General features: G+C 31.7%; 1 protein-coding gene across 2 annotated transcripts in view; it reads right to left on the reverse strand.

Moving 5' to 3' along the window:
• LOC106461973 (synaptogenesis protein syg-2-like) overlaps window positions 1–23,526 on the reverse strand; it is a 141,728-nt gene that overhangs the window by 45,198 nt on the left and 73,004 nt on the right. For both annotated transcript variants that reach the window (XM_022389268.1, XM_022389262.1), the window contains exon 3: window positions 903–1,024. In XM_022389268.1, the coding sequence (XP_022244976.1) occupies window positions 903–1,024 (122 nt within the window). The remainder of the gene's footprint in view (window positions 1–902; window positions 1,025–23,526) is intronic.

Here is a 23,526-nt window from a genome sequence, read left to right on the forward strand (position 1 = left end):
AAATAATGAAGAAGATCAGTTCATGAACTTGTTTATACTAATTTCTAGTTAGTAACTAAACGATTACATCGAAGCGGTTGTTCTTAGAAATTTCAAGCATTGGTTGATGTAGCTTATGAAACTTGTTAATTAATATTATTCTTTTAAATATTATCAAAAGTATGAACTAAAATACTTAATGATTTACTTCCTTGAAAAACAGTTAAGGAAATTACGTTACAGACAATTACATTTTAAAGTTAACTACGTTTCTGCTTAACACGTACAGATATATATATATATATGAAATACGTTACTTGTAACTACTGAAACGGATTGATGAAAAAGCTTCACATAAAAAATAATAATTATCTTGATTAGAAAAGTAAATTCCAAAAAGTATCTACCGTTATAATAATTAAATGCGATTTCCAGAAGTTACAGAACAATATTACAAACACAAGAAAGCTTGATGTTTCAAAATAGCTAAATATCAAAAGTTTAGCGCGAAAAATAATTTAAAGTAATTTAATTAAACAAATTTTTTTTAGAAAATCGAGAAATATTTTGCACGTGCATTCAAAATCATCCACATAAATACGACTGTGTAGCATGTGTTGTTTGTAACATATTTGATACGAAATCTTCTAATTTCTTTAAAGAAATTAAAGATACCCTTTCAAACTGAGATGATACTTGTGCAAGTTTCAGCGAATTTTCAGGTACTACAAGTGATGGGCTTTTAGTTGATACTGTAAGCTTAAGAACAGATCAAATACTGCCTGTCAAAAATTACCCTAACTTATCTTAATGGAGCAGCAATGACTCATTCAAAGACAACTTATTTTTTATAAAATAAATCATAAACTAATGTAAGTAAATACCCTTATTATTACCAAATAGTTACAGATATCCAAACTTACCTGACATTGATATACTCCTTCATCCTTAAGCTGAGCTTGTGAAACCCTCAAGTTGTAAACTCCATTGTTGGGATTAATAATCATCACGTAACGCGGATAACCTGGGATGTCGGGATCGTAGCCTGCAAAAAGGAACAACACAAATATATATAGCTGGACTACATGAATGTCCAGCGTACGCCAGCATTTAGCATAATCTAATAGAAGTATAGTAATGTGCATATGCAGAATATGCCAGTATTTACCATAATCTAATAAGATTATAACAATATACATGTGCATCATATTCCAGTATTTAGCATAATCTAATATGAATATGATATCATACTTATGCAGCATATGCTAGTTTTTAACATAATGTAGTGGGGTTATAATAATATAAATATGCAGTATATGCCAGTATTTAACGTAATCTCACATATTATATCCACCAAAAATATTTATGCCATTCATAATTTTAATACCATTAAATCAAATCAACTAAACTTCTTAAATGTTTGTGATTCATTAAAAACCTGTTAACGTTCGTGGGACAAAGATATATTTTTAACACTTCAGAATGTCATCATAATTACGCTAAAGTTATACAAAATATCACCTATTTTCTGAATTTATTAACGTGTTTGTTGTTCATTCTTAAACTATTTGCCGATATTGGTTTTATGTATTAGCGTTTTGAGTTACTGAACCTGTAGCCTCGTCATGTAACTGCTTATGAAGAAGATTCAGAGTAACACCTATTTTAAAGGCACGAAGAAGATGATTGTGAATGTATTCACATACACGCTGCTGTTGATTTGTTTTTCTCTTTGAGATTGTTTACACGTTTTTCTTCTTCCCGGCACGTCTACTATGACCCCATACCTTCCAGACGACTGGAGCATTAAAGAGTGAAATAAGAGACTCTTCAATCTTCGCTCTTCATTTATTGTTTGCATGATAAAAATTCCTTCTCACGTTAAAAGAGTAATCATTAGTAATTACTATATATATTAAAAATAAAAATATTTGGTAGATATAATTAGTTTATTATTTTTCAATGTACTGCATTATGAGGGTACATTATGAACTTCAACTAAACTGTTTCTATAATAAGTACAGTTGTCTTGTAATTGTAATTAAAGCAAAACAAAGTTTAATTTTATTTACGCAACCAATATAGTAATGAACAAAGATTATACTTAGATTATTACATAAAGTAACATTAGGTAAGATATCCCACAAGAGAGTCAAAAACATTGTACGTTGTTGTTAAGCCTAGCGAAGGAGAGACACACATTGTATATTTTAACAGTATTAGTAAGTAAAGCCTCCAAAGATATTAAGGCGTGTTTTGGAACAATTTATATTTCATAAAAGCTGAAAGGATTAAATATCACTAATTTGAAGCACGTCTTTCGTTATATATATATTTTTTCGTCTTGGGAGAGTTTGTGCACAACAACCCTTGTGGCATAATGACGTCTTAAGAACTCACACACACTATGCATCAGTCTTAATATGAACAATATTTTCCTGTTCGGTGATCTAAAGTTTTGATTTTGTGTGTTGCATAGAGCAAGATTTTAGCCCAGTACCTTTAAGTATATATTGATTGTCTACGTTTCTACTGAAATTAGTATGCACCTATTATTTTTTAGCATAAAAACTTAATTTTGCGCCATATTATTTCAATGCCAAACGCCCCCTGGTGGCTCAACCGTAAATCAATGAGCTTATAATGCTAAAAGTTAGGTTGTAATAGCGAAGGCAGCCACAGCACAGATAACCCATTGTGTAGCTTTCTGCTGTACAGGAAATAAACAAACAATCAATGCAAGACATTTTAAGCGAATGCTATAGATAATGTGGCACATTACTTACATTCCTAAAGGCCAATAACATTGCTCGAGTACATAAGACGTGAAACAGATAAAAACAACAAAGACATGAAAAATATAGGAATTAAAAAAAATATATGAAATAATCTTTTACGATCAATACATTTTTGGACCTAAGATTGTAAGAAAAACGGGAGAGGTTTTTCCTAAAACCTTATATATTTCTTGTGTGTGATCGTTCAGCTATTTAAGGGTAAAGCGTCATAAAATAAGAGGGAATCCTCAATAACCGCGGCACTTGAAATTATTTTAGGCATGATCAGGGTAAATTAATCTATGAGACCTTTTTTTCTCTTTCTCCCTCATGACCTTTCTCATGTCATTCTGTATCACTCTGTCAAGTTTTATGCTGATTTATCAAGAAATGTGGAAATGTATAAGAAACACACACACACACACATATATATATATATATATACACACATTTTGACGTTTATTTGTGTAGATTAGATGGGGTCCAACCCCACTAATGACCTTAATCACGTCAGCCTGTATCACTGTGTGAATTTGTGCTGATTTGGTAGTTTTCCAAAGTTAAATACGGGTCCAATCCACCCTATGACCTTTATTATGTAATCCTGCACTACTGTGTCAAGTATGGTGCTGATGAATTAAGAAATGTGGAAACGTATAAAAAAACAGATACACACACACACATATTGACAATTATTTATATAAATTATATGGAGGTCCCTCCCTCATGACCTTCCTCATGTCACCTTATATCACTGTGTCAAGTTGTGCTGATTTGGTTTTTCCAAAAGTAGATGGGGGTTACACCACCGGGGGTCCATCCCCCACCTTCTGTGGAAACAATTAGATTACAAAGTTTTCATTGACACTAAGAATGTGACGTCACAGACATTAAACCTGAGTACACTGATTACATATATTAGATATTTTTGTGTGCCACCAATACCAAGCGTGGGATGCGCGTATACTCGATTCGATTTTATTGTTCATCAGGATCTCTACAAACCTACTCTCAAACTTAAATCATTTTAGGCAGGATTGCAGTAAATTAATCTATAAGAAATTGGGCGTGTTTAAATAAATCAATTCATTCGAAAGGGTTTGACCTCCGGAGTCCAAAACCATTAGATCTCAAATCGCTCATAAGATGACGGAGCAATGAGCTTAAAGTTTGTACTTGAAAACAAACAAACAACAACAACAACTCAGGGCCATTCTATGAGCCGCTATGCCGCAGTTAAAAACCTTAATTATTTTATTTATTCTTAACGAATCATGTAACTTGGGAAATGTCAAGAGTTAAGGCATTAACTTTAATTATTTTGAATCGTTTTATTTCATTATGTTGTTATGTAAATTCTTAAGTCTATTTGACTTCACTCATTTTATTTTGCATTGATATCACTATTGTTTAAGTTTTCGTTTAGAAAACTGTTCTGACATAATGTCCACGATACGTTTGAATATAACAAAATGCATTTTATCATAATTCATATAAATGGTTATTTGTTAACTTTTGCCCAAAGTAACTCAAGACCTATACACGCTAGCTGTTCTTAATTTTAAAATGATAGAGCGAGGAAAGGCAGTTAGTCAACCCCACTCACCGCTAACTCATAGACCACTCTAATCTAATAGCTGGATTTTGACCGGCATTCTTATAACGCACCACCAGATTCAAAGCGCGGATTTTTTATTTTTTTTTAATGCGGCAACATAGCGCGAACCGCGAAACCTTAGATCTACAATCCAGGACGCTTACCAGGGTACGACATTTAAACATAGACTTATATGTACTTAAAAATCAAACTAGACACATTTAAATGTTTACTGACCATTATTCAATGTTAATAATCGTTTCGTAATAATGTTTATCTTGATTTTAGACATATTGCTTTTAACAGGCTAAATTTTGTAAGTAAACAGTAGAAGATGAAATTAATAAATATAAATTAAACACGCTTATATATCGTGTATAACGTTCATATACATATATCTTATATTACTAATGGTTTAAGGCTTTGCGCGTTTCCCATTTTTGCCCCGAATAAGAAAGGTCTACCTTTCCAAAGCGTTAGGGTTTTAGGGGTTTTGTCGTTTTATATTAAAACTTATTGAACTTACGTGTTTTTCTGACATCACGAACGCGTAGAATGAAAAATACTTTAAGATAAAAACACTTCCAAAACGTTGCTAAAGTCCATGTACATCAAGTATTGACAACGTTTCGTTCGATACAGTACTATTTTAAACTTAAGACTTGTTTATTGTCTGATACACACAGTATAATATCTATGGTTACAACGTTTTACCACTTGTAAGTTTTACGTACATTTAATTATTTATAAAGTCCTACTTTGGTTTATGTGTATCAGAGGTGATGTACCTATAGGTAGATCCTTTGAGATAAAAAATTATCAAAAATAAGAAACAAAACATAATAAAATTATGTTTATGAAATATCTTTTTTCTTTTTTAACAGATCTTAAACAAACCAAATGATCCATGAAAACAAACTAGTGTGTTATTCCTTTCCAGTGTTATCCTATAGAACAATTATCAATGAGGTGTAAGGGGAACCTGGCTAATTCTCAGATGACCGTAGCGAAATGACTATAACGTCATTTGTAAAAATCTTAATCTTTAGTTTCACGAATTTTCAATAATTAAAATAACTGTGCAGGTAATATAATGATACTTTTTGAATTACAACTGCCTTTAGAAATTTCGCTGTTATACATTTTAAATCAAGAAATTTGGCGCTCTTAAATAATTATTATAATAATGACTGTTCTGTGAATTACTAAACCCAAATTAAATATACAAATAGTAATTGAAATATTGTAGTATAAATGCAGCTCTTTGTAACAGGGCGAGTACTTTTGTATTTGGATCTGTCTTTATTTGCTATTTCATGAGTTATAAAACGAGTTTCAGTAATGGAGTATTGTGTAAAAGAAAAACAATTATTGTTCAGTGGACATACTTAAAAGACCAGAGACGCAAAGAAGATCAAAACTTTTGGATTAATGAGCGATTTTGGAGATTTCTAAAGTGCTGATATTTCAGAAATACACACTAGATGTTCATATTTCATGCTGTGTCGTAGCCTACAGAGTGCACAATTCTTCTTGTGATTTATGGTAAACACACGTTTTACTGACGTCACAATAGCAAAACTTTCAACGTTAAGCGTCTCCTATGTGACGCCATTTTAGTGTCTACTGACTGACTGACAGACAACACACTACTTTATTGTGGTGCGACTGGTTAAAATAGGTGACCCCTTCAGGCGACCTTCGACTCCCTTTTGGGGAAATTATATAACAGTAACAACCTACTTTCTAACAAGCGTCTGCTCTTATTTATGTCTGCCAAGAATTTGGTTTCGTGAACTTACGATTTGTGACCAAACTGAGGGCTGAGTTTGTTTCACGTTCATTTCAATACATTAATATTAATTTCCGATCATGATTAAGTTGTGCTCAGTATATTTAAAAATTTCCATCAAACTTGCTGCTAAATTGGCAAAATAGTACCAGATCGTTTCACAGAAGAATAGTTTTGGCCCTCGGTTTTGAAATCGGAAATATATTTAAGCGGGAACCCTGATTTTGAGATAATAAAATTGAAAACGTTCCTGACTTCGAGCAGAAACAAAAGCTTAAAAAAAAAGACGAAAAGAAAACGTGCTTACAAGTTTCTGAAAGCATGCAAATACATTGAGGAAGGAAAATACGCGAGCGGTAACAAGTAGTGGCTATGAGAATTATTTGGTTGAGGCGGAAGTAATGGCACCCATGTCGCTGCGAACATATAAGAAATTTGTTTACCTTGACCTCAAAGGAAATATGATGAGTGGAGTATGCAAACGTGTTGCTTGGTCTGTAGCCTAAAATTATACTTCTTTTGTTTTACATCTTGATCTGTTTCTTTTCGTTATTTTCTTAATGAAAATTTTGTTTATCAAGATATTTTAATAATAATAATCAATTATGCTACAGCTTTTTATTAGAGTAGAAACAGACCTGCTTGTGATAAAAAAAATCATGTGTTATTGAAGAAAATATGTAATGCTTTTCAATTACAAAATGCTCGGTCCCAAAGTTAAAATTTTATGAGCTTACGTTTGAGATTAAACCAGTGTTATTAATTATATTACTATCTAAACATTTGGGAAATACCAGGTTTTGTAATAATCATTTTCTATACTGCATGGTGTAACAAGCTGGTAATGTAAATAAAACTTTAAATATACTTCCAATTAATACAAACCTCGGGCTGTATCTAAGAGCTATAAACTTTCCCAGACAATATTTTACTTGACCGTCGACTTCTTTGACTTAACAATTGCCAATTTTAGGAAATAAATAAAATTTAAGAAGCAAACTAAAGGAAGGACCCAAGACCCCACTCACCGTACTTCTTTTAGAAACTCCGGTAATATTACATATCCGAAATACTAGATATTCGACAATGTGGTTAAAAATTTATCTATAACTAATACTTTAACAGCCAATAAATTCAAATGATAACAACAGAAAGAAAACTTTAATCAGATATAAATATTAGAAAAAACTTATATCATGGATACAAATAACTAGGGTAAACAATATCAGTTTTCTAATATCATCCTTGAATATGATTCTTTAAATTTTATATTGTGAAACAACCAACACGTTATAGAAAAACATATTGTACTATGCAGTAAAGCAAATGAAATATCTGTCTACAAAGCATGAGTAAATTTCAGTAAATCTCTAATAAAAGTCTCTCTCACCCGTTGGCAATCAATGCTACAAGTGTAACTTAATCATCTTATGAGATTAATATTAAAATTATTCCATAAAATTCACAATAAATTTGTTTCACGACGCTAATAACACCCGTCACCCCCACTTTATCTAATCATTCATTTTCACATGAACTCTTGCAGATTAAGTTAATGAGTCACGTACGTTCAAACAAAAAGGAAATAAGTGTCAGTTGAAAGAGTTTCCAAGTTTCAGAATTTTCGCGCAAAGCTATCTGCAATCGTCTCTAATTTTGAACTGAGACTATGAGGCAGGTTATAAACAGCATCCACCTCCAGCTCATGAGCTTCTCTTGAATGATCGAAGAATGAAATTTGACCGTCATTCTCATAGCACACACACACACACATCTCCAAACCGCGGAGCGCGTTTTTGTAATAACGAGCCGTAACCCACGAATCCAAGCATGTTAACCACTAATCCATACTTGCTTCATAATTTGAAAGATATGAAGTTTTTGGACTTTTTAGATGAATGTAGTAATATCATAGATTGTGTAAGTTAGGTTATTAAGTAGTTTGTAACATCAATATATTTTTAGAAAGTAGTTTAAGAATTATTAATAAAAACATCTGAATGAAACTAAGAAGAGAGTATAATAATATGTCAGTCACACGCTCTCTGCTACATCCAATGCCAATGAGGCCTTTCGCTAAATACCTTCATGTGATGTAATGCACTATGCTGTAATCACACTTTCCTACAGATTTGTCTACTGTTGGTTTCAGGCAGGCTATGTAGAGATGGCTCGGATAGTACATAGAAATGGTATTTTAAACATCTTCTCAATAGATCATTAAAAACTTTACAATATCATACGATGTTTCCTTTTATAACAATATCTATGTAATTACCTAGTCACAAGATCTGGGATTGTTTGTAAATATCATAGCGAAAAGTTTGAATTTCTTGTTTTTCTTTCCCCCGTTTCTTTTTTATTACACGATAACTCAAAAACCAAAACAATGGCGTCAAACAATTTCACTGAGGTGGAATAGTTTCAAACCTTGTATCCGCCTTTATAAGTGTTATTAATAACTAGTAGTAATAATAAAATCATAATTTAGCTTTTTACATAAATTTGGTGTTACTTTAAAACGCTTAAATACAGTGTGAAACAGGAATTACCAGCCAATAATGAATAATAAATATTATAGTTGGAACCTCATTGTATTTAGAACTTGGTTATAAATACAACCTTCCTATGTCTGTTGATACTTTGCATTAAGAAACAAGCAAACAAGTAAAGAAAAAATTTAAAAGAAAAAAAGAAATGTAAATATAGGGATGGCTAATATCTATCCTTCAAAAACAATGCAAACAAGATAGTAGGGATGTCATTTGCGTCATCCCTACATAATAGTACAGGCACACAGTGTAGTACAACGACAAAAATAGGATAAATTAAACTCAATTGTGATTGACTAACTATATATATTGCTATATGTTAATTCTTGCCTGTGCTATTATGTAGGAATTATGCAAATGCCATCCCTACATTTACTCCCATTTTGAAAAGTTTTTCTTTACTTCTTTAATTATAGCTGAGATGAAAAACTATTTTACATATGCTAGAATCTGAAACTATGTTGATATAAATGTAATCATAGTAATGATGAGACATTTCAATCCTATTGGTTCAGAGAAGGATTTTGGTGAGCTAGTGTTTAAGTAAACTATGAGGACACGATTGTGGATCAGCAAATCACATATCACTATGGCGACATCACTGATATCAACCCCAGATATTTTAAGGTTATAATTAGAGCATAAAATGAGCAACATATCAAAGTAATAGAAATGGTTTTAACCGCATACCAGAAGCTGACTAAGCTATTAGAACCAATAGGATTCATACGTTCCATTTTATTACAAACATAAACGTGATGTTGACACCTCTAAGGTACTTATATTTTCTAATATAAACCAATCTTGGAGAGAACTTGCTTTTATTTAAATAAATTAAACTTTTTATGATTGAGATTTTGATATAAAAATACATCAAAAGAAAAAATCAGTTTTGCTTATAACAATTTAATTTTATTGCTTATATTTTCAGCCTTTTTTAGTAATGAGTGTCAGGACAGTTTTATATAAAATGTATATCTTACTATGGAAATACCTAACAAGAAATTTTCCTGTCATTAAAATCTGGTAATACGCATAAAAACTTCTGAGGGTATACACTTTTATTGAATTATCTAAAAACATAGAAAAAAAAGTTACCACGAGCTATAAAACGAGCATGGGAGCTGAAAACTCACATTTTCATACACTACATTCTATTATAGTGTTGTTTTACAAAAAAAAACAAAAAACTCCAGCCTCCTGAATTTTCTTTGCACTTTGGTAATCTTATTAAGAAACTCTGAGACTTATATTAAAATTTTAACTGTGTACTGGTAGGTCTACTGATTACACTTAAGCAATAAAAAGGCGTGTGTTCAGTACGGTTATAGGGTGATATTTGATTTCATCTTGATATAATACAGCTTTGTAAAGGCTGAAATACATTTTCAAAGGAGAAATGGTACACGGAAAGTACATTAAATAAAAAAGGGAAAAAAACAACAACAACATACAAACACATACACATAAAAACTTTAAAGGTTTTCATAACCAGTGCTCAAACCTTATCTAAGAGGATATGCTTGGTGTTTGGAATATTCTTCATAATTAGTAAACTCGTTCTAGCGTTTATATATATATATAAGTGAAAATTAAAATATATTTATAAAATAAAAAAACAACACTTTCTTTGGAATGCTCATAGAAAATTATCATATTTCTGGCCCTTACGGCAAGATTCAATATAACTTTTTTGTACTGCATGGTAATGTACATTAACGAACCTCAAATGTAAAAATAACAGATTTTTCCAAACAAATAGTTACTTATTTATTAGTGCTTAGCAAGGGTTTGCACAGTTTTAGGAGACACAGGTAGTCAAAAGCTGAAAGCTTGAGAAAAAACGAAGGTGTTTTGCACGCAACATATAATCTGTGATAAAATCCTTTCAGTGCCACAATGTACTTCACTTGCAACTACAGAACTCGAATAGTGAAGCTTAAGTAGCTCTGTTTGGCCAAGAGTGTAAAAAAGAAAAATTTTCAAATGTATTTATATAACACCAAGTAGTATATTTCGTGTTCTGTACTTTTATATTTGCTTCTGTGGAATGATCACATGGATAAATTCTTTTTTTTTTGTTTTCACAAACTTTATTTTATAAATATTGTAATGACTATTTATTTCCTGTTTCAAACTATGCATTCATTATTTTGCTTACAAACAAAATAAAGCCTGATCGAAAGAATAGTAGCTTTATGATTTTGTTTTTATTAAAACAAAACGAAATATATTATACTATTAAAAACACAACGGGTTTCAGATTTGCTAGATATACAAGCATTATTTTAACAAAACATCGCTGTAAAAGTTCGCTTGAACATTCTACTACTCTCGTAACAATATTACGAGATTGCATATACTGTGTATATGGGTTCAAAAATATATTAAATATTTATCCACATATACCTTTCCGATATTTTCGGAAAATATGTAACGATATTAGGAGCACTGTAAAAAAGGAAGGTTTTCTTATAAGCAACACAAAGTTTTTTATTCGTCACAAGTTTTGTACACATTTAGATTTTTGTGAAAGATATAGTAAATTAAAGATCGATACAGTAAGGTCCCATATATAAGTTTATCTACACACACACACATATTAAATGGAGAAAACATAAAAAGTAATTTAACCTTATCGATAAGCTTAAAGAAACTTACATCAATAAACTATTTGTAACAGAAGAAAGTCACATTGAACTATATGATCTGTCCACCTTGGGGAATCGAACCTCAGATTTTAACGTTGTAATTCAGTAAACTTGCTGTTGTCCCACCGTGGGACTATAAAAATAAATATTATGCAACTATTGAATATAAATGTCTTAAAAACCTTTCTAGAAATACCAAATTAGATATGGAGTTTCATTTACTAAATATTTGGATAAATGAACAAATGTTAATCTTTGCTGGGTTGTACATACTGTCAAGTGAAATAATGCTACAAGCCTATGTATACATATTTAGATAGGTTTAAAAAAGATTCATATTTTTGGTTTGCCATATTACATGACTAATTTAAATTTCTTATACACATTATTCAGGGTTAATAAAGAACAAAAACTATTTGTACTGCATTGCCTGAAATGTAGACGGTGAATCAATCACAATAAATCAGTGAATAAACTGTAATTTAACATATAGATAGTGCAAAGTTTAGAAACAAATAAAATATAAAATCACTATAAAACTTTAAAATATTTCTTAGAAATTTTATGAAAAATGCATCAGCTAAAAAATAGAGGATATATCGATTTGAATAGGAGTTATACCTAGCGTTCATTGTACTTTATAAGAGCGATTTACATACACTAATGCAGTGGTGTGTCGCTGCAGATGTGACCCATGGCGCCACTGGCAAAATATGTAGCACCAATACATCTGAATTACGGCAAATTCCTTGCGGGTAGACTTATGGCTGAAGATTTAGGTCACAGTCTTTTCTAAGGAAGAATCTTCCTATAGCAATGTGGAGTCAAAAGATACAACACTTCGAAAAAACGGACTCTTCAGTGTTATTTATTGACGAGGAAAACTCGCAAGATCAAGAACAACGACCTCATCGGCTGAGTAAAAGTTATTGTTAGGAAAGAGACCTCTTTGACTCGAACAACAAAACTGACATTGTAATGAAGTTGGATATATCTCCTGACAGCGTTCATAAGATAATAAATAAGGATTTGGAATTGACGAAGGCTTACTGGCCATACGTTCTCAACTTTTCTGTCATTTAATAGCTTAAAAGTTTTGGAAACTAGAATTTTAGGTACCATTTATGATCATTAATATTTCAATATAATTCATTTACACCTCATTCAATAGACAATATGGTGTCACTTGAAGTAGTTGTAGGGTTATTAGAATGTATAGTAATGATAAAAACAAGAAATTCATAGAAAATCTTAAGCCACAGTGAGTGTTTATAATAAATAACAACCACTTTTCATTGTGTTATGTGTAGATATGAGCATGCGTGTTGAGTTTTTTTAAGAAAGTCACAGCCGTACTCCTTTTACATCTACGTCAGAACTCAATACAGTATGCTGATTTTATTTCTTAGGAAGATTCAAATATGATATAATTTATTATCTTCTCAATTATCTGTTAACACTAATACTTACTTTACTGATCCATCTACCAATCTATATTTTCGAAAGTGTTTTCTTTAACAAGAACGTGATTATCAATCAATGCTAACAGCTGTTTTTAAACAGAAAAATTATGGTTCCTGAATAAAGCTGAATATTATCTCTTTCTTTAAGGTACGGTTTTCCTTTTTTATCTTTAAATGAACAAATATGTTCCTTTGGCAAAATCTAGACTACACTATGAACACCTAATTGCCAAGTTAAGTCGGTTCTGACTGAAAAAAAGAAAGATTTAAAAAAATTGCATGGAATTGGAACAATTATGCCACATTTAAAAGGTATTTCTTTCTGCTATAGCCTTACGATTAAACTTTACTTTATAAGTTAGTGCTAATGTTAGTTTTAGTATTAGCTGTCTATTTCCAATAAAATAATATTATATATCTGAGTAATTACTTACCATGATTTGATGTTAGATGCTTAAAAGGAGAGCTAACATATAAAGTTGTTTAATATGCTATTATGACTTTAAAAATTACATTGGTGTCCAAAAGTTAAGGAACAATCTGTTTATTACGCACTAAAATTTTTTATTTAACGGTTGGAGAGCATTTTGGTTTGTTTCACATAGAATAGCTTTTATAATTATTATTCAACTCTTAAAGGTACGACTAAAGTATTTTAATATATTTCCAGAATAGGCCAGTTTTTTGTTTTCAAATAAAATGCGGTTATCTATAATACAATCGTGCTAGGGAAACTCATCTTCCAAATTAACTGCGAAAGCAGAATTTCGAAAGAACTGTCTCAGATTTGATGATGTCGACACTTATTAACACTTCATAAACTCTTTAGGTATTGCTCAAGATAGTTTTCTAAAACAGGTGTAAAAAAAGAAACGTTTTATAGTATAATTTAATGTCAAGAACATGACATTTGTTAATCAAGAATTAAGAAGATAAAAAGCTTGATTAACTTGACATATCGAAATCGATACAAACTGTCGATGATAGGTAGAATTTGAATTTGTATTAGTTTTATTATTAAAGCTTTTTTGTAGCTTTAGGACAGCTTTTATGATAGCATAGGAATTCTTTCAATTTTCGTATTACATTTCATATATACCTTGAGTATTAGTCTTGAATAGTAGCAAATTATTCAAATTCTACAACCTAAGTCTTGAATAGAAGCAAGGTATTCAAATTCTACAACCTAAGTCTTGAATAGTAGAAAAGTATTTAAATTCTACAACCTAAGTCTTGAATAGTAGCAAAGTATTCAAATTCTACAACCTAAGTCTTGAATAATAGCAAAGTATTTAAATTCTACAACCTAAATCTTGAATAGTAGCAAAGTATTCAAATTCTCCAACCTAAGTCTTGAATAGTAGCAAAGTATTTAAATTCTACAACCTAAGTCTTGAATAGTAGCAAAGTATTTAAATTCTACAACCTAAGTCTTGAATAATAGCAAAGTATTCAAATTCTACAACCTAAGTCTTGAATAGTAGCAAAGTATTTAAATTCTACAACCTAAGTCTTGAATAGTAGCAAGGTATTTAAATTCTACATACTACCGAAAACGAGATCCTACTACGTTTCATGTTTTGAAACAAACAGTCACGAATCTTAGATGGTTCCTTATTCACTTTACCGTATCTTCCTATATTTACAGAACAGCATTCACAACAAGCTTCTGATTTGACTCCATAATCCGTGGGTTTCTATGAAAAAAAACAAAAAACCTGGTGCGCAGAACATAAAGTTTTACACAAAGTATAAAGACTGAGTTTAGTTATCAGCTTACTCCTTTGTCACACTGCATACCTTGAAATGGTAAAGTTATCGATTGATTACCATATTCTTATCGAGTAAGTCCGTTATATTTAGTATTGATAGTAGAGAAATAACATTTAAACTTACACAAAGTTTTACACAAAGTATAAAAACTGAGTTTAGTTAGTCAGCCTACTCCTTTGTCACACTGCATACATTGAAATGGTAAAGTTATCGATAGATTACCATATTCTTATCGAGTAAGTCCAATATATTTAGTATTGATAGTAGAGAAATAACATTTAAACTTACGCCCAAAAGACAGTTTGTCATTTTTTCCATAAAAAGCAATGAACATACGTGCTGATGCATGTTTGCTGATCATATTTACAAGTAAAATCCGAAATACTGCCTTTATACGTATAATCCCGTACATCGATTGGCACGTATATTTTGTTCTCCAAACATTAAATGTATTCCAGTTTTAAGCTGCAGAACTTAGGAATGCACAATTTTGTGTTTGGCACTCAGTGAAAAATGAGCAATATATTCCATTTTTGTATATGCAAAAGTTCGTAGAAAATCTACATAAAGACGGAAAATTTAATAACAAAGGCTACAGTTATTTTCTTTCAAAAATTACACAGTCATTTCAATCGGCTCAAAATAATGTAAAAAATAAGTTATTTTAGAACAATATTGTTTGAATTAAACGAATGCCCAGAGTAAACAAAGGTATACTACAATTAGGGAGTATAAGCTCTCTATATGTAATGACTATCATTTTATGATTTTTTTAGCATTAACGATATGTATTGCATTTCATTAGAATATATTGTTTGAGCTTTTTATCAAAGGTATAACAATTTATAAATGTTACTAAAATTATTTGATTGCTTTATATGCATACAATAACAAATATTTATAAAATTCTCAAATATAATCGTTTCCCAGTGCCACAGTTAAAATCTGGGGTTAGATTCCCCGCGGGGGACACAGTGTGAACTGTCCGTTGTTGAGCTTTGCGTTTAGCGCTAAATAAACTAAAATATCTGATTAGTTTTTAGAGCAACGCGAAACTGTGTACTACGAATCTGAAATACTTAATCTATGAAATTACTGAATAATACCCGAAAGATAGTGTTATGAAGGAACAGTTGTATTATACAAAATTAGAAGATATTGACGAATAGTTGTAGATTAATTATGTTACTTCCTTTATTTAAAAACAAATGTGAGAGAATTAAGAACTGTTTACGATTTTCAGAATTAATTTTGATTATGCGTTATACATTCTGATTATACATTGTTAGATTCACAAAGAATATGTGACATGATGTTAATTTCATCTCTTAACTTATCTTTCGTATTTCGGAGCTTTTTTTTTTCCCAGATTCTCTGCAATCCATCAGTCGAATACATTCAACTAACTGGTAAAAGAGCGACGACAATTTCTTCTGTTATTGGTTTGTTTGAGAATTTATTGAATGGTTGTATGTTCATATTTAAAACTTTCAGAGAATGATGAGTTGTTGTGATAACACCAAAGTAGTTTGTAATAAAAATACAAATAAACAGTTATCCGTCAGCATCTTGCATTATTTTGTTTCTGTCTTACGTACTTTATTGCTCGTATTTGAAACATATATATATTTATTACTTTTGGACATTCATGAATGATGAACTATAAAAAAGAAGTTTACGATATAATATTTCACGGAAAAGTTTCCAATTTCCTCTGGAGAAGTTGATAAAATATTTTATGACTTGAAATTACAAATGCTATACATAATAAGTAAACTATACAGATAACAAATAAGGAGGATTAAGAACTTTACAAGAACGATGTTCCAGCTTCCGTGCAGCCCTCGAAATTTCTTCCTTCATCATCAATCGTGCTCAGGTTGACGGCCGTGATTACGCGATATTGCCAAACATCACAATTTCTATAGTAACAACTTTTGTGAAGGACATATAAGTCAGTCTGAGACTGTTTACACAGACCTTAACATACTTTTCTCAGATTCTTCACTGTACTTGGATGTCAGATTCTAGGACTACGTTTAAGGAAGACCACCTTTTAAAGGTGACTTCAGATAACTTCACAGGTGTATTAGAAAAGGGAGATACCAGCACTGGCTTCATGCTATGGACGTAAATGTTTCAGTCGACGCTTTATCCTTATGTAACCACACCTTTTTGGCTTCCTGACCATATAGTGCAGATATATACCAATAAGTTTTCCTCACACTAGTTAATTTTTGATTTAGTGCACTGTGCAAAGTTTAAATTTCCCATTATATAAGAAAGCAGAGGCAATCATAAAACCTGACAAAAACTTTTTCTTGTGTGTATTGTTCCATGTCTTAGTGACTCGTGGCCGGTAATAAATCGAAAATTTCTCTTGCCAATTGCTCAAGTACACCCAAGCCTTATCCACAGTTGCAAGAAACTTATGTTACTCACATGCATAATACTTTTTAGAGTACAGATTTCTGCAGGTTTTCCTTTGTCACCAATATATCTGAAGGACAACTTATGCGTTCGTGGTTTATGTTTCTTTACAATGGGAAAATATTGGTGAATTCTCTTATGCATAGTTGGTTGGGATATGTGCAACTTGTTAGCAATAATTTGTTTGATGGTTGGTTAGTTCATGTACGAAAGGCTTGCGAACTTTGGTAATGATAGCGCCATTTTTGCGTTTAATGTAATGTTGTTTACGTCCTCATGTTAGTAGAGTATCTGGATCTTGCATTGCTGGTGCTATGGACTACATCACAGATAGTCGTCTTTGAAACTGATGTGCTCTGAATTTTGTATCTCGTTGCTGTTTATTTAAAAAATATTGTTCCACGGAATGATCTGTGGCAAAGTCCACCATCATAAGTTGAGTATTATTGCACTGCTATGCCAAATTATAGGGAATTAAATATAGAAATGCTAATTATGTCCACCGCGTTTCGACTCGCATCAGCTGCGAAACAACACTGTAATACTACATGCAAATTGTTTTCTTTCTTTTTTTAAGGTGGCTAAACCTCCATAATGTAATAATATACGTGCACGTGGATTAGCAACTTTATTAGGATCCCTCGTCTAATACTGGTTCGAACCATATTTCTCCCAGATACTGACTTGGCCTCAGCGAGGTACACACTTCACGAATGTGTAAAAATGTTATGTTAGGTTTTAGCCTGGCAAAGCAGAAAGAATGTTGTGGTAGTAAAGATAAAGTTGAATTCAACTCCAAAATACTCAGCTGATGGAAATTTAGTGATTATGCTGGCCAAGAGAGATTTCTAGAGCTAATGTTATACTTTTGTAGCCAATTTCATAGAATATTTGCATTATTGTTCCGAAAGAACCTCTTTTCTTTCAGTTTTTGCAGCACTGAAGAGTGAACTTGGTTAGCAACAACACTTAGGCACATTCTGGATGTTTTCACCCTTTTTAAAGAATCAAAATGTCTAGCTCCTGTCAAGGGAAAGTTTATTAGACTTCTACATTCCTTTTAACATCTTATAGCTAGAACAACAACTAGAACACTAGTTTTTATTTATATTTTACGGTCAGTATATAAGAAGGTGACTTGGTACTTAGGCGAGGCCATATACTATGCATTGTTCCAGCTTACCACTGAAGTAGTGCTTTATTCATGCGAGATACGGGTTTTATGAACTGGTTGCTGGTTGATTTATGAAAATTGTGTACTGTTCTTTGGATGGTTAGAGATAATCAACTTCCGATCACTGTTGAAGGAAGCTTGTCACTTTTGACAGAACTTGTAACTCTTTGTAAACATGTTCATTTATCTTTTCCTTAGATCTGTCACCAAGTGTTTGTAGTCACAGTTTTTCCTAGGTACGGGTGTATTATTTTTTTTATTGTTGACAGAGTGTAATAACAGATGTTTTTGAACAGCTGGTTTTTGCTAGAATCATACTCACTTTTACGCCATTTTGAAAGTATTATTTATTTGTATTAAAACGCATTAGCCTGTGAACCTAAATCTTCGCTTATAGGGTTCACGATCACTCGGTTAATCACACATCAGATGTTTGTGTGTGCGTGTGTGTGTGAAGAGGGAAGGTTCCAATAAGATGGGTGGCAAGTTGATATAAATTGGCTTAAAATCTATCTTTAAAACAGATAAGAGTGAGAGAGATTTAGGTCTCAACTTCTATAAAAGAGAAAAAAAAAGGCAAATAAGAAAAACTATGCATAAAAGTAATGAATGTAACAAAAAAAAGAGAAAAAAATCCTTCTCATCTTCCAGCATCTCGCTTATGCTGATGACATGTTAAAGGTGAAATAAACTTTACTTCTCCACATCGAAGCAGCTATTTTTGTCCAATAAACCTTTATAGGGCATTAATCTAATAATTAATCAATTCTGAAAGCTAATGCATACAACGCATCGAAAAATCAAAATAGTATCCACATTATAAAAATATATTTATAAAATGAATGAATGAAATTTATTTTTTTAACCTTAATTATTTTAAAAGTTAAAATTCAAGGTACTTGTGTAAATATAAATAATTGAAACATTAAATTTTAATTGCACAATTTAAAAACATTATTATGAGACCGTCAACGGTCTCAAAACAGACACTCTACATGTTTCAACGTCCAACAACGCCATTTTCAGGTGTGTAAAATCAAAAACAGTGCAAACCATGCATAAATACAAAAGGGCATTTTGAATATGCATATGGTTTGAGAATTTAAGTGATTTATTATATAGTTTGTTGAGGAAAGGTTCTAAGAAACATATAATATTGGGGTTCAGTGTGAATAATCCCTTACCTAAGCACGCCAATATGATTCCTGGGAACAGAAATAACAGACGTACCAAAAACGCTCTTATGATAAGCAAGATGTTGAAATAACGCTTTCATTTAATCCAACTTAATCCATATGAACCTTCCGTAAGAAGGTAATGATAATACAATAAGAGTACACCTATCGATGGTGCAGGCTTTTCGGCATATAGGTTTACAAGATGAACTAAAGGAATTTTCAAAACAACCTCCATTTTTTGTTGTCATATACATTTCTCATTTTTTCGATACCAAGCTACTATCGTAATCAATCTTAAGGAGTTGCTAAATAACATTTGGTTGATATTTTGTTAATGTTATTATGTGTGTGTGTATATATATATATCTTCACAACTTTTCCAGCGAAATTATTTCCTTAAAATAGATTAACATCAGACTTTTGTCAGTTGTAGCTGCCATTTTTCAAGATCTTATGGCCCTGCGGTTAGTTTGTTGGACTTTGGATCCGAGGTTCTGTTCCATAGTTTATGCCCTGTTATAGCCATACAGTCTATATTTAAATTTCGTCCAGTAGTTAGCATGCCAGGTTGTAATTTCAGTTTCGTGGCTCGCGCCCCTTTGGCGCAAACGCCCCTCCCCACACGCACACACAAAATAGCGCTCCGTAAGTGTGTTATACGAGTTACGATTAAATCCCTCTTTTATTTAGAGCATCCTATGAGTTAGAAGTGGGTGATGTTGACTAACTGTTTTCCTTCTATTCTATCGCTTAACAATTAGGGTTGGCTAGCGCATATGACAATCGAGTAGCTATGTGCAAAATTCAACAACCAACCAGCCAAACAACCAGATTTCTTAAATTACATGAAACATTGGAAGGGAAAATTATTTAATGATTATTTCGACCTATAAGATGGAAGGCTATGAAACAAAGAAATTTAACAGAGAAGTATGCTACTTACTTGTGAATACTAATATTGGCATGCTTTATTAAATAATTTTCTATTGATAGACTAGAGGGAAGACAGCTAGTCAACAGTACACACCGCCAGCTTTATGGAAATTGCTTTCTGTCCGCCACTCGTTCCCATGGCCCCAAAATGCGTTTTTGTGAGAAAAGGACGTCACCAAGGTAACTTCGGATTCACACTAATTATTCAGTCCCGTCCAATTTTTATATTATACATCCGATTTGCCCCAATAATTCAAAATCCTGGCAAGCCATGATTTCCACCATTAATTTGCAGTCGTGCCCAGTCATTCTGAAGAAACGCACATGATATTGTAATCATAAAGATAAATATACTTAAGGATTTGGAATTTAGATTTATCTAAGTCAGAAGATGTAGACGTAAACCACAGTAACTACAAAAATATCCACCTGTATTGTTTATAAAACGAGAATAGAAAATAATAATGATAGGTATTTATCTAAATATATATTTTAATATCCTTTTTTTTCTCTATATATGACCAGCCATTTTCATTATTACAAGAACTGAGTTAACTATTGACGTTTGTTTTAAATTTGTTAATGCTTGATTTTATTAATTATATTCTGTAAACGCATTTTGAAATTGTTAAATTAAACGTCATGTGCAGTGTTTTATGTGATCAATGATAATGATAAAGATTTAAAAAACATTATAAAGGTACGAGGATCAAGTATAAGTGAACATAAACCATTTATGTGGCACAGGCCAAATACAAATAAAAACAAGAAATAAGCTTGGGAAATAACTGCTGAAATATCACCAAAGAGCGCTGGGGATATCCCATTTTTTTCAATTAACTTCCAATTCACTAGCGATAAACTGTTATGGAGACCAATGATAAAAAAAGGTGTAAGACCTGGGTGCTTAAGTCCACAACGTCCAAAACTGTCCTCTCATTCACCATCCGCAATTTGTTGTGGCCATGTCAGTAACCCTACAATACCCTTAGATTAGATTATTTGTTGATCCATACAGGCAATAATACAGTTAATTATATTTTTACAGTATTGTTATTCTATCACCGTGTGGTTGTTGGGTATATTGTCTGATTTAGATTATAAGGACAGATAAGGTTTAAAAGGTATGTTCTATTATTTGTTTATAACTTAACTTAAGAAAGGGAATAGTGAATGGTAGGTCAACTTACGATGTTATGAACTGAAGCCTCCAAGCCTTATTCCTTTTTGTTATTCTTTGTTGCTCGAAAGTTAATTGAAAGAACGTAAAATTGCTGTTTTCTTCTCATATTCCACCAGGTTTATATCTTTTGCAGATACTCGTCAGTTGATAAAAAAATTGTTTTCATTTTGTACAGCGCGATTTGAATACATTTATGATTGTATATATACACAAACTTAGTGTTTTTTGTATTTTTTTAAATTTTATTTCACAAAACGTTTCGACCATCTAACTATATAGGAACAGGACTTTCTCTCCCTTAGACGTTTTCCCCAGGAAGTTACATCTTAAAGAATTCCTTCTTACAATCTACTAAATGATTTAGCTATAATTATATAAATTTTGTCATAACTAAGATTAAGGAAACATGACTACAGGATGTTAAGACAGGCAACTTGAATAATCATTGAATATCACTATCAAAAGTTACTTAAGTAATAGTGAAATTTTGTTGAGCGACAATTTTTCGTTTAAAATGTTTAGTCGCCAGCTCTTTTCACTGTGTGAGAACATTCACGAAGACAAGCGTATACAACCTTTGTGTTGATTTGCGCTTATATCCGAAAGTTTTTGGGTTACTTTTCGTTAGTGCAAAGCCACAAAAGGGGCTATATGCATATTGTCCACTGCGAGAAATTGAACTCTGGATTTTAGCATCGTACATACGTGAGCTCAGCGCTGATCCACTTGGGGACACAAGGTTGTTGTTGTTTTAGCACAGAGCTACACAACGGGCTATGTGTGCTCTGTCCATCGCAAAAAAACGAGCCCCAGATTTTAGCGATGTTGATTCGCAAACTTATTGTTTTTCTTTCAATTAAATGAGATACTTTAGAACAGAGCAGACTGCGCCATTAGAGATGTCTTCTTTTAAGCCTCGATAACGCAGTTACTCAATAAGCATTACTTTAGCTGATCTCGTCTCCCATCTGTTTTACTAACTGCCAATGCTCTTACTGTAAGTGCAATCTTGAAGAATGAATAAAATCTAAAGTTTTTTGCGCATTAATAATCGTTAATTTGACTTTCTGTTTACAGTCGTAACTAGTTCCATTGTTGCTTGTCTTGTTTCTTACGTTACTTGTATTTTGAGCGATAACTGTAATAAGATTTAGGTAACACTCATGATTCTACATCTATTTTTTTGTTACTTGGAAGTTAGATGCTTGCTTAAATATGCAGCTCCTAAGTGCTTTGATAAATTAAATAATGATTTTCTGGAACCAAAACTTTCTTCCAAGTGTATATCTCTTTTAATAGTCTTTCAACGGAAGGTTGTTGTTTGTTGAATTTCGCGCAAAACTACTCGGGGCTATGTATAGCAGCTGTCCTTAATTTGGAAGTAATAGACAACACTGTGCCATACTCGACCCTCAACAGTAAGCTGAAACAAAGACAGGATTAAGTTTAATCCGAAACAAACATATTTAAATCAACCATTAACTTTTACTTATGTCAATTCAACATATTTTAGATTTCGCCGTAATCAGTTAACTTTTGAAAACAATTTGCGCTTTCTTCATTAGTATTACACTTTCTTTAAGATTATGTGTTTCCAATTAATACCAACCTTTGATCAGGGAAAGCTACTTAGAGTAATATTAAAATGTGGCTGTTAAGAAATTTGACTAAAGCGTTAAACTCGTCATTTCAACATTCTCTTATACCATGGCACTACATTTATCCGCTAAAAGGCTTCGAAATACCCTTTTCGAATTGCTCTATAACGCACTTGTTATGTTTTAATTATATTTCCTCGTGAAGGTTGCAAGACCTTTACAAGTATTCAGCAGTTATTCATTAAATCAAACATTGAAGGAATTTGATAAATAAATATATAACTAAGAAAAGTTAACTAAATTCCCTAAATTAAAGTTTTAGCAACGCTTTGCTAAAATGAGATAAAAACGCTAATTAATCAATTAAGTGTTATTTTAAAAGTTAATAAACTATATTTTTTAACGTTTTTCCAAAATAGTAGAAATAAATATATATATATATATAT

The sequence above is a fragment of the Limulus polyphemus genome, unplaced genomic scaffold, assembly GCF_000517525.1.
Source record: "Limulus polyphemus unplaced genomic scaffold, Limulus_polyphemus-2.1.2 Scaffold42, whole genome shotgun sequence".
Classification (NCBI taxonomy): domain Eukaryota; kingdom Metazoa; phylum Arthropoda; class Merostomata; order Xiphosura; family Limulidae; genus Limulus; species Limulus polyphemus.